Source organism: Chionomys nivalis, chromosome 18 (genome assembly GCF_950005125.1).
Source record: "Chionomys nivalis chromosome 18, mChiNiv1.1, whole genome shotgun sequence".
Lineage (NCBI taxonomy): Eukaryota > Metazoa > Chordata > Mammalia > Rodentia > Cricetidae > Chionomys > Chionomys nivalis.
This window is the reverse complement of record NC_080103.1, coordinates 21,874,735-21,887,346: the sequence shown is the minus strand read 5'-3', so window position 1 is coordinate 21,887,346 and position 12,612 is coordinate 21,874,735. Positions and strand designations below refer to the sequence as shown.

General features: G+C 44.1%; 1 protein-coding gene across 2 annotated transcripts in view; it reads left to right on the top strand.

Annotated features, from left to right (window-relative positions):
- Positions 1 to 3,105: 3,105 nt before the first annotated feature.
- The window catches only part of Ahcyl1 (adenosylhomocysteinase like 1), a 34,142-nt gene continuing 24,635 nt past the window's right edge, over positions 3,106 to 12,612 (top strand). Inside the window, exon 1 of one of the 2 annotated variants that reach the window (XM_057793138.1) lies at positions 3,106 to 3,497. In XM_057793138.1, the coding sequence (XP_057649121.1) occupies positions 3,378 to 3,497 (120 nt within the window). In that variant the 5' untranslated portion in view covers positions 3,106 to 3,377. The remainder of the gene's footprint in view (positions 3,498 to 12,612) is intronic. The other variant, XM_057793137.1, reaches the window with a different exon arrangement.

The window sequence follows — 12,612 nt, the reverse complement described above, 5'->3', positions numbered from 1 at the left end:
GCACTATATGACTATGTTTTATGAACAAAAGAATGCCATTAATTTTGGGGTAGACTATTAGATTAATCATATCAAGCCCATGTGGAAAACTGCAATGCTGTTATACTTTAAATATGATGATCTGATGGACCTTTGACCTCCAGCCACCCTTTTCTAGAGCAGGGTCTCCTCTGATCTCCAGATCTTTTGAAAACTTTCTACCACTGCACACACCAGGTAGCCTTATCTTTAGGTCCCTCCTCTTCTCAAACACTGGCCTAGGGCTATTTCTCTAGTCTCTAAGTGCCTTGTGATGTTCTGAAGTGCTCACTTGCTTGCTGACGAAGGTAGTGCCAGGAAGTGAGGGAGAAAAGATGGGCCATTTCTTGGCATCCAGAAGGGGCGGTCTCTTCCACTGAACCGTGTGAAGCTGTCTTGGGGTTGGGCCTGAGGTAGGCAGCGCTCACTGGTTCTCACGGATGTTATGTTGCCACACTCCCTGGCTGGGCGAGCATTTTGATCTCCAGCCTACACCTTGGGGTATGGCAGTCACCAATACCTTCCACAGTGGCTGGTTTTCAGGAATGCCCAGACTTTGGGCTGGAATGAACCGCAGAGACCTACTGCCTCTCCAGCATCAGAGGGGTGCCCTTCCCACTGTTAGACCAGGCATCCTTGCTCATGCCCCCTAAGGCCAAATCATCAGCCTCCCTTTAAGTCAGGCACTTGGGTGAAGGGGATCACATGCCAGTCTCCATCTTGGCCCACTCAATAAAGTTCTATTCCGTCTAGGTCTGGTCCTGCCTAGGTCACAGCACCGGCACCAGCCCTGTGAGCCTGGAGCTAAGACAATGCTCTGGCTCCTGGAGGCGGATGAGAGAGGTACTTTTCAGTCTCAGGGAAGCTCACAGCCTGGAGGCTAAAATGCACAGAGAAAGTGCAAAGCACTTGGACAACAAACGTTTTTTTTAAAAAAATCAAATCCAAAATACAGATACACAAGTGCTTGTTAAAAATAATGTGTCTCAAGACATGTATTTTTCTATTCAAGGGACTCAGAGTTCCATAGCTGATTTTTAAAGACTCTGCAGAATCCAAGGGCTCTGATAACAGTTTAGACAACCCCCCCAAAAAAAAAAAAATGAACGGTCCTGAGCGGGCCAGGTGTGGTTCCAGGCCCCAACTCTAAGGATAAAGGGGTCTACCTGGCCTGTGTGGATTGTCCAAACCCAATGGCCACAGGATTGTCCAAAAGAGAAGTCTGAACACTCAGAAGAGATGAGGGAATCCTAACGTTTCAAGACATGGGGTCCTTTCAGGCATTTCAGTGACTCTCTTCTAACATCCATGTGGCTAAGGGTCTGAGTAATTAGAACAGGCTTCTCAGAGGAAGAATTCAGTGGTTCCAGAAGGTATTTCACACCTTCCCCAACCCTGAACATAAACTGATATGGGGGGGTGGGGTGGAGAAATGGTGTCTTTTCGGATCACAGCTTTTTTCTTGATAGAGTTGATTCTTTAAAAACCTGGTAAAACCAGGCATAAATGGCACAGGGTAAGAGTTCAAGCCAGCCTGGGCTTCATCAGAGTGAACCTCTGTCACAAACAAACAAACAACCACAACATGGTGAGGTGCTGGATATAAAAAAGTAGACATGGAGAGGAATTTAGGGGAAAGGTCCCAGGAAGACTTACTCTTAGCACAGTAGAGAAGAGTCTGGCTTCTCAGAGTCCAGGGGAGAGAGGAGAAGGGTAAAGGAAAGGGATGAGAAGGGAGTCGCAAGAGGCAGCTAGATGTGTAGCAGAAGAGAGTTTTGTGGGATCTTGTGGCCATTGAGAAATCCCAAGGTGGTGAGACGGCCGAAATAACTTTTTGAAACATTTCAGAAATGTGATTGAAGACTGTTTGCCATGTGATGTAACCTCTCCCCTGTGACCCACAAACCTTCACTAAAAGTTCTGCTACATGTTATAGCCTCATTTTTGTGGTTTAGGGGTGGGAGTTGGAAAGAGAACGGGCTAATGTGACAGCAGGAGCTAAAGGAACAGCCATAAGACTGGAACAGTGAATAAAATTTCAGATTAGGCCGCGAACTAGAGCCAGGGGTGACCATGAAAGCCTAAGTACCCTCAGCAATTCACAGAAATCCTGGGGACAACATTGTACTTTCCACAGGACATAGGAATTGGAGCCAATGTCATTTGAATGATTTGCAAAGGACAGACTATCTCAGCTGACACCAGCTTCCAAACAAGGTTTCCCTTTCCAAATGAACGAATTCTTGGAAAACATAAATGGGCCACATGCACCTCTGCCACCCGGGGCCTCACACGGGAACTGTACATAGTAGAATCCAGAAACTGTGAGAGCACTTCATGAACGCCCTACAGGCTCACCGCGAGTGGGGCTGGCAGGGAAAGACTAATCCTAGAGAGAACACACAGCGGGAGGGTCAATTTGGCCTGGGCTTTTTCTCCATCTGCCCTTAGTTCTCTACCCTCAGATCCATCAATCCTATCTTAATGACCTCTTCACATCGCCTGCAGCCAGAAGGTCTTGTAAACAGACAAGGCCCAGGAGGAGATAGTGATGGAGGTCATAAAGGGTTGTGTAGAAACCAGACGGCTCTCAGCTTGTTCTGCCCCCTATGAAGTCAAAAAGCAAACACTGGCCCTTGAAATTGGGCTTCTGGTCCAAAGGGTCCAGCCATGGTGCGGGCTGCGAGTGAGTAGGCAATCCCAGGAAAGGTCATACATAAGTCCTGTGGGACTCTGGCCTAGGCTCCCAAGCATTGCTCTTTTATACGGTGCCCCCTCCACCCCTCACCCCCACCTCCTTAGCCGAGATCTTCTGGGAAATTCAGTAGTCCAAGGTCGCTCAGTCCTGTGGCATCTTTACAGGGAACACACAGTAGGGCTGATGGCACCACCTGGTGGCGAACACGCTACAACTCACCCTGTGAAGCTCATCACCCAGGAGCAGCCAAGGAGGAAGGAACAGTTCTCGCAGCCCGGCCCAGCGTGGCGACGTCACCAGAGTGCGCCAATTCTCTCCGCCTCTTTCCCCACCTTCCTTGGGCCTGCCAGTACTTGACGTGGCGTCTCCGCCCTCTACCCTTACTTTGCGTGCGTGCTTGCGTGCGGCGGAGGTAGCTGCGCGGGCAGGTCGGAGCAGCGCGCTGCCGCTTCTGGTTGTTCCGTGGCCGCCGTCTCCGTCCGGCTGTCTTGGACGGCGGAGCCGACGAGGCGCGCGGGTCCCAGCCCTTCGGAAGCACAAGCAGCTCGGCGCGGGGCCTGGCGGGAAGGCGGGCGAGCGCGTGGCCGAGGGTGCCGCGCGGACGGGCTAGAGGGAAAGAGGCGGGGGCGGCGGGTTAGCCGCGGGCCGGGCCGGCCGGGGGATGTCGATGCCTGACGCGATGCCGCTGCCCGGTGTCGGGGAGGAGCTGAAACAGGCCAAGGAGATCGAGGACGCTGAGAAGTACTCCTTCATGGCCACAGTCACCAAGGCTCCCAAGAAGGTGCGGGGCTCTGGGTGCCGGCGGGGGCCCTCGCGGAAGGGGCGCGAGCAAGCCCCAGGCCCGGGCTCGGGTAGTTCGGGACTTCGGACTAAGGGTTGGAGTGCTTAGGGACCACTGACACGATGTAGGGGGTGGCCGGTGAGCGGCCATGGGCTTATCTGGGGCCGAAGAGGCCGCTCTGACCTCGCTTTTCTTTGTCCCTCGTCCGGAGTCCTCCTGGATCTCTCTGAAGCCCTAGAGGGCCAGGCCTTGTATTTGCGGCTGGCTTTTTCTGGTTGGAGGGCCTTGAGGAAGAGATTGGGAGGGGATGAACGGCTCAGCCGACCCCTGTGACCTCTCTAGGTGATGGGGCTGTGCAGGTAATTTCCCCTCAAGCTAGTGGGGAAATCAGGGAGCGCTTTTTCAAGGCATCTCTTGGGGAGCGTTGGCCGTTTAACCAACAACTGCGTGATAGATTAGAGGCAAGAGGAAAAACTGTATGAACTGGCTTTTTTAAAAAAATGCAGCTGAAGGCTCTAAAAGCAACAAAAGATTGAAAGTCAAAAATGATTTTTGCATCCCAGTCTTCCAGTTGCTTGGAAGTATGCGAGAAAGGGAAATTTAAGGGTTGGGGACAGTAGACACTGTCATGGATGCAGGATGATCCCAGTCATGTGAATAGATCATTTAGACATCCCTCCAGAAAGAAGCTTGGGTAGGTGGGAGAGGTGGGTGGTAAAGAAATGATTGCTCATTCTTTACTGCACTCGCTGAAGCAGAACAAGTTCCGCCTATTGTGCAGTGGGTTGAGCTTCTCTTGCTCTTGGAAAAGGTGATCTATGGACGGCTGAGTTTAACTAGCCCTCTCCGAGGTGGCATTGAGATCCCTGGAGCTTTCTGTCAAACATTACTCGACTTTACACCTTGGCACCCAGTTAACAGTAGACCAAAAACCCTTTGCCAAGAGGTGACCTTCCTGAAGCCAGCGAAAACCAGGACAAACATTCCTCTCTTGTATAAAGTCATTTCAGAGCTAACCCTGTCCTACCGTACATGTTGGGGTTTGGGACTGGTATAAATTCAGTAGAGCAAGGTTTGCAGGGGTAGGCAGCCCCAAGGTCCCTGCACCTGAAGTAGTTAAGCTGTTCTTAGTGCCTGAGAGGGCTTTTTGCCCTCCAGGAAACAAATTAATAGACAAGTCTAGCAAAGAGAAGTCATCACTGTGTACTTTAGCTTAGTATTCTCACAAAATTGAGATTGTTACCAGTAGGGCCTTTAAAAGATTCTAGAAGATCCCTTGATCCTAAGGGATCCAGTCGACCTCGTTTTTAGTGCTCTCATTCCTCTGATTTGTTGGAGAAGTGACCTTTTGCAATGTGCACTATTTGGAATCACAGAGTTCTTACAAGCAGAATGCTTACGCATAGTGCCTCAGATGAGTTAAGGGAAAGAATAGGGAAACCCTGATAGCCTGATCCCTCTGGCTCATCTCTTACCATTAGCCCACCCTTTGTCTAGTTACTTGAGAGTGTTTTCATTGTTCCTTTTCTTTATTTCAGTGTAACTATATTCTTGCAAGCCAATACTGATAAGCCAAAATCTGTACTATACGTTGTAAACTAGAGGCAAGGACTCTTGTTTACCATTATCGCCATGAAACCTAGCTTTGTACCTTGCACACAGTACTCAATTGTTAATTGCCAGTCTGGCTAACCAGTAACTGAAATGCTGAATGCCAGCAGCACTAATATCCCTTTCCCTTTCTTCTTCCTGGGAGGAAGATCACAAATGAGTATTATTGTGAAGCCAAGTGCTAATGACTTTAGAGACTCCCATTAGCTAAAATAAGCAAGTCTGCCAGGAGTGTGGGAAGACCCTGTTGTAAGTTTCCATTTGCTATTATGTGTCTCCATGTTATTAATCTTGTTCTTTGAACTTTATTGTGTGGCATTTACGTTGTACTTATATTGAAATGCATTGCGATGACTAATTACCCTTCCCTTAATGATGATAAAAGACATTATTTAGTTAATGGACCATTTAAGGACTAGTCAAGGTCATGTAGTAAATTCGAGGTAGTCTGGTTTGGGGTATGTTATCCTTCCTCAGAATTGCAGCTGGATTTATGACTTAGATCACTTTTTGTACCTCTTCCATGTGATGATTATGTGACAAAGTATGGGAAAGGTGAGGGTGGGCGGGAACTTGGCATGGTACTGGGTAGTGTGGGAAAATGGCCTCTTTCAAATGGTGTAGTCCTTCACCCATGAGGATTCCAGCTTGACTCTAAACCAAGTAACCCATGGGTCATTCCCATTCCTGAGGCCCCGCTGGAATTGAGGACATTCCTGGGTCAAAGAATATAGGTGACCTCAGTGCTTCTCAATAAGACCAGATCCTAGTGTACTTTTTTTTTTTGCCAGCTTTTATTTATTGTTTGCTTTGAGGTACAGCATGTGTAAAAGCATATGCATCTTACTATTCAACGTTAATGATACCCAGTGTTGTATCCTTATCACAGGGCTTGTTGGTTTGATTCAGACTTGAAATAATTGGTGGTCAGCCTTAAGTGAATAACTTATATGCCTCAGTTTCCTCATCTGTCTAATAAGTACCTGTGTGGAATAGATGAAGCTAGACACATTTGGAAGTTAAGATAGCAACAGTAATTTTTTAAAGTGTATTTTGTTACCTCTTTTTAAAATTTATTTATTTATTTCGGTTTTTCGAGACAAGGTTTCTCTGTAACTTTGGAGCCTGTCCTGGAACTAGCTTTTGTAGACCAGGCTGGCCTCGAACTCACAGATACCCACCTGCCTCTGCCTCCTGAGTGCTAGGATTAAAGGTGTACACCACCACCACCCAGCTTAAAAATTTTTTACTACATTAATTTATGGAGGGAAGACACGTGTGCCACAGCATGTGGGGAGTCAGGATAATTTGCAGAAGTATCTTTTCTCATTCACCTTGTGGGTGCCAGGGATCAAACTCACATCAGACTGGGCAGCAAATGTTTTTGCTTGCTGAGAATCTTGCTGGGCCTTTTCTCATTTGAGGTAGCTTATAGGAGGTCATAAATACAATACAATAGGGAAGACAAAACTTCAGAAATAATGGGGAAAATTGTTAAACTTGAATATAATTGATGAGATTGGCTACCACAAGCAACTCCGTATAAACATCCCTAACAACGTGTCCCTCAGTAGACATGAGAAATAATGGAAGACATATTTTCCTGACCAAGAATTATAAAGGCGGTTATCATGGGATCTCATTGGTTGTTTTGGTATAGCTCACATGGTAAAACTTATTCACAGCTTACAGTGTTTTCTGGTAGTATGGTTCCGAAAGCTGACGTGAGAAAGGAGTCCTTGAGTTGTAAGAGGTGTTGGCGGTAATTGGAATCAAATACATCTGCTACATTGTTGCAGAGACAGTAGCTGTTTTCGGACCTTCAAAAATTGACTTTGTATCAGATTGGTGTTTTCCCATAGAACAAACCCAAATCTCCAGTTTATTGATGAAATCTCCTTTGATGGATATGTTTCTCCAAATACCTCTCAGAATATTGACCATTCTCTGAATTTCTGCAATCTGAGGAGGAAGGACACGGGATTTTGCTGAGTGGCATATTAAACTACTTTTGTGCATAGTTGTTGGTCTGGGTAAAGTGTGTGTAGGACTAGTTCATCCGGAGCCCAAAGAAGCACTGCTCAGGACAAAACGCCAGAGGTAAAATCCGGGGTGCTCCTTTTCTCTTTAATTATCTAATGGTACAGGCTTCTTGCTGCTGTGTAGATTTTATACCTGTGCTCCTTAAAGTCATCAAAAAGAAATTAGATTGGTTGCCATTTCTCAGCTTTATGGTTTTTTGTTTGTTGGTTTTTGTTTTGTGTTGTTTTTTGAGATGGAGTTTCCCTGTGTAGTCCTGGCTATCCTCTCTAGACTCGGAGATCTGCCTACCTCTGCCTCCTGAGTGCTGGAATTCAATCTCATCTTCATGTTATTATATTCTCTTTAAAGCAGCTGCTTTGTTATTTGCAGTCTTTGAATAGGAGTCAGGAGAATAAGATTTTTATTTTTATTTTTGAAGTCCTAGGGATCAAACCCAGGACCTTGGATATGCAAACCAAGTGCCCTGCCACAGAGCTATAGCCCCAGCCCAGAAGACTTCTTTTTCCCCAGTTTCTCCACAGACAATGGTTCCTCCTCTTACTTGGTTTGATTGCCTTAGATACACTCTAATTTCTAAATAAATTTGTTCAGAACTTTAGAGATTTAACTTATAATAGGTTCATTGTTTACATCTTTGGCTGGTAAAATTATAAATATGGTTGTGTGTACACCTATAATCCTAGTATTCAAAAGGCTAAGACAAGAGGATCATAATAAGTTCAGAGCCAACATGGACTGCAAAGAAAGAACCCGTCTTTAAAAACAAAAGCAAATAGGAAGTAAATGTGCTTTGGATCCATATGAAGTGTGTCACCTGGGTCCAATATGTTTCCCATTATAGTCTTGTCAAATTATCTCAAAAAAGATGTTTGAAACTTTAATCCCGTTAGGCATGTTAAACCCATCTGTGGGTAGCTATGAATGTGGTAACAACTTGTGGTTCTCAAGTATAATCTTTGAACAAGCACTGGCTAGCAAGAAGTCCAGAAGGATTTGGTTCTCCCCCTCCCCTCCCTCCCTCCCTCCCTCCCTCCCTCCCTCCCTCCCTCCCTCCCTCCCTCCCTCCCTCCCTTCTTTCTTTCTTTCTTTCTTTCTTTCTTTCTTTCTTTCTTTCTTTCTTTCTTTCTTTCTTTCTTTCTTTCTTTCTTATTGTAATGATTTCGAGGTCTTTCCAAAGCAGAATCCTTGAATTGTATGAAACAGAAATACCTTTGAATTGTAATTTTGAGTTTTCCCACAGAAATGTGTCCCTTCACTCCACAGCACCTACAGAACTAGGTAGGACACCCACACTTCTGTTGAGACTCAGACTAATTTGTTCTATCTGTGATCAGTTTCTCTAAAGATATAAGCTCAATGCTTTAATCTCAGGGTGCATGCAAATTACTGGTACTGTCTAGTGGTGTATAGTGGGGCTTAATCATTTACTACCCAAAGCAGACACAAAGTTAAAAGGTGTAACAGACTACTAGTAATAGGTGGAATTTGGGATTCTAGAAGAGAGATTAGGAAAAGAACTTTCACAAAATCATGTTTGTGGAACTCTCCAGGTACACTCCTGTTTACTTGCCATGAACGTCTCAAACACCTGTTAACATGACTGTAATTTTGGGGGCTTTCTGGGTCGAATGTGTTCCTTCTATCAGTTCAAGCCAGTTTTCTTTTGAAATGGACACCTTGTACTCACTTGTTATCGTAAAATAGCTTAATCTATTGCTGTTTAATGCTGTTGTCTCAGACCTGCCTCAGGCTTAGTTCTTTACAACCTGAAGGATGATGGCTTAGTAAAGCATGCTCTGTTACTTGCTTTTCTCTCTTCCTGTACCTGCAAGGCTACAGAGGTGTAGGCGTTGAGATCTCAACAAGCCTGTGGTTCTCAGTGCCAAGGAGAATGTTCTTGTGCTAATCCATAGTGATGCACTGTGTTTGTGAGCTAGATAAGAAATGGTGGAGTAAAGGAATTGGAGGGCTGGAGGAGATTACAGGAACTTCCATTGACTTTGACCTGAATGAAGTTGTTCATACTGTATTTTGGGCAGTGACAAGATTTATAAAGTTCTGTTTTAAATAATTGGCTCTAACTCTTCTAGTACTCACTAATTGCACTGTAGTGAACATTCAGGGCACAGGTTTCCATAGGCATTATGGGAATTACTTTATTGTTACTCCCACAACTGGCTTGACTTCAAGTCCAAGCTTTTGGGCTGTGACCCGTTTTTCTTATAGCCCAAATATATATTTTGGAGGGGTAGAGATTTGGATCTCCCCCACCCCAGCCATACCTCATCATCTCCATCTTTAGAAGGCCCTAAGGAAAACTCATTTGGACTCAGTTGTTAACATTATCTTAAAGATGTAGAAAAGAAGTTTATTTTGTATTTTCAAAATGGAAACCCTCATCTATGTTTCTAAGTCAAGAAGAGGTAACTACATACAGAATGTATAGATGGCAGAGAATCGAAACCAGTCTCACTTTGATACGACTGAGGAAATGAGATTGTTCTTAACCTTGTGAGTCTTAATCTTTGAAAAATTTCATGAACTCATAATTTCTGTCCTTAGGAAAGTTCAGAGGAGCACAGAAACATGTTTGCTTCTAGAGGTTTTAATAGGGCTGCCTGGAATTTGCTCATATTATTCATAGATCCTACTTTAAATAGGCTTCTCCTCATAGTTACTTCCTTTTTTTACAGATCGAGAATCTGCTTGCTTTTTTTTTTTTTTTTTTTTTTAAGGTTTCTAACTTGTACTTTGTTCTTGTGGTTTAGAATCAAGCTGAGGCTGGTGGTATTGTTACCCTCCTCCTTGGGAGGCCTCTCACCTTCTCAAGGGACTCATTGCCTTGAGAGTGTAACTCAGAAACTTACAGACAGACGCCAACATTTCAGCAACTTTGGGTGGGAACAATCTCAGCCCTACTACTCTTCATATGAGTTCAAACTGTGTTTAAGTCTGAACTGATGAAATCTGATTTCTTTACATAGAGCTTTTTAAGGTCAAGGACCATGCCTTACACATAGTGTCTGTGTGTAGTGTCTGAATGTTTATTGAATCAAATACTGGGAAGGGATTGTCCCCAGGAGAAAGTAAGTTGGACTCATGTGGCACCTGACTTGCTTTCCCTGTCTTCTGGCCAGAGCTATTTTTTACTAACTTACACCTCCCTTATGAATGGATAAGGCTGTAACTAGGGACAGCAGAGAGAACTTAATTAGAATTCCCACTCATTTAGCAAAGCTCTTTCTAATGCCACAAATGGAAGGTCAGAGAGGAAAAAGAGAATACAGAGTACATGGCCTCCTCATTTATTAGCTCGTAGCCTGGAAACATAGCCTTAGATTTGAAATTCTTACCACTTTCAGTCTTTAGCACGGGGGACCCTCTACTCGAAGTCGAGACTGATGTCCTGGATTTGAGGGGCAGGGACTCTGGTCGAGGGAGTTGCAAGTTTGAAGAATAATGAAGAGTTGAACAGTAACAGTCGGATTTGGAGTGTTTGTTAGGGCTCTGAAAGTATTAACAGCCTTGCTGGCAATGCTGAGCAAATTTCCCAACTTTCTTACTCTACAAAGCTGGCTGTTCATGATGCTGAACCAAAGGTGAACTTGACACCCAAAAGCCTGATGTACACTTGTCTTTGTAACACACCTTTAGAATTACAGTCTTCTGGGAATGGGGCCAGTGCTGTCCTAATCATGAGCTCTGATGACATTTCTGTAAAGCATGTGATTTTGGCAAGATTTGGGGGAGAGGGAGTCTTTCAAAATTCCGTTTTGGAAGATGAAGTAAGTGCTTTGTAGAGATGGCAGATATGTGCAGTTGCTCTGGTAACAGATTCAGTTTCCTGTCACTGCCCAGGTGGTTCCAGCTTCTAATTCAGTACTTGAGTTTTTAGTGCCAGCATCAGTACCAGACTTCTTAGCAAGCAAGACAGGAAGATTTCCAGTGTTGGCTTGTTATGAAGAGAGTGACCCAGCTGGCTTCTCATGCTGGACTTGATGAATTGTGAATCTTAATTACACTGATCAATATAGTGGCCTTGGTAACAGCCTTGTAGCTGCTGTAGAATCTGTTTGCTTCGAGGTTGTAACAGAAAGAGACTAAGTTGGTTGGGGACATCATGTTCTCACTGTAATAAATTGTAGGCTAAGTCCAAGGAAAAACAAATCCTGGAGGGACTGACCTCACTACACCCCTTCTCCAGTATTTCCCAGGAGGAAACATTACTCTGGAGGTGGTTTCTGTTCTTATTTGCCAGTTGGGAGTAAATGTAAGTGGGGTAAAGGAAACTCCAGGTTATAAAGGATAGATGGAGAGCACCTGTGTTGACAAGTCCCCTGTCTGCCGGTTTGTAATTGGGAATGGATGATTGATGAAATTAATCTCAGCCCTTGAGTTATCCTATTTGGAGAATATGGAGCTCATAATTTTGCACATTCCTTTCTGGTTCCATAGAGAGGGATTAGCTGAGTACTGGTCATGATTGGAATGAAAACATATTGCCAGGTTTTACTATACTTAAACTAAACCATATTTAAAAATCAAAAACAAAACAAAAAAGTCTGTCTTGTTTAGATAGACTGTCATGTTCGCCTAACCTCTTAAGGATTCATCAGATGCACTGTTTGTACTGACAAGTAAGTAGAGTTGGTGTTTAAAGTAGCTTCTCCAACCTGACAGTGGTGGCGCACACCTTTAATCCCAGCACTCAGGAGACAGAGGCAGGCAGAACTCTGTGATTTCGAGGCCAGCCTGGGCTACACAAAGAAACCCTGTCTCAAAAACAAATAAAAAAATAACTTACTGCTGGTTTTCTCACATTCAGAGTAAGTCTGGAGCAGAAGTTAAGGAGCCTGTCCAAGTTACACCTGTTCTAGACACAACTACAGATATGTCCTGTAGAGTTTAGCTTCCCATGAGACTATTATTTAGGTCATTTAAATCTACTATAGGCTCCCTTAACCTTTGGAGTTTAGAGCACTCTTAGAACTGTGTACATATTCTAGGCAAAAAAAAAAAAAAAAATATATATATATATATATATAGTAAATTAAACAATTTGTATGCTGGAAATTTGTCAACCTAAAGCCTATCCAAGGACCCAGGCCACACACCTGGAATGATTGCTTATCTAGAATTAAGGATGTGTTAGGGTCAAAGGAAGCCCTGAGCTGTGTTCTTTGGACTTTATCTCCTAAAGGTCTTCATGAAAACAGGAAGACGATTTAAAGAGTCTGGAGGGTATCTATAGAGAAAACAGGGAACACCAGGCTTCTCTAAGCCAGTACCTTTTCTTCAGTCTAAATTACTTTGGAAATACTAAGATAATTCTAACATTTTTTACATATTCTAGTTCTAGTTGGTCAAGTCAGAATATGAGAGTTTAAATGTTCTAGTTTATATTATGAATTCCTAGACTGAAAATAATAGTGTTTTAAAGATTTTGAGAAACATTTTGGTG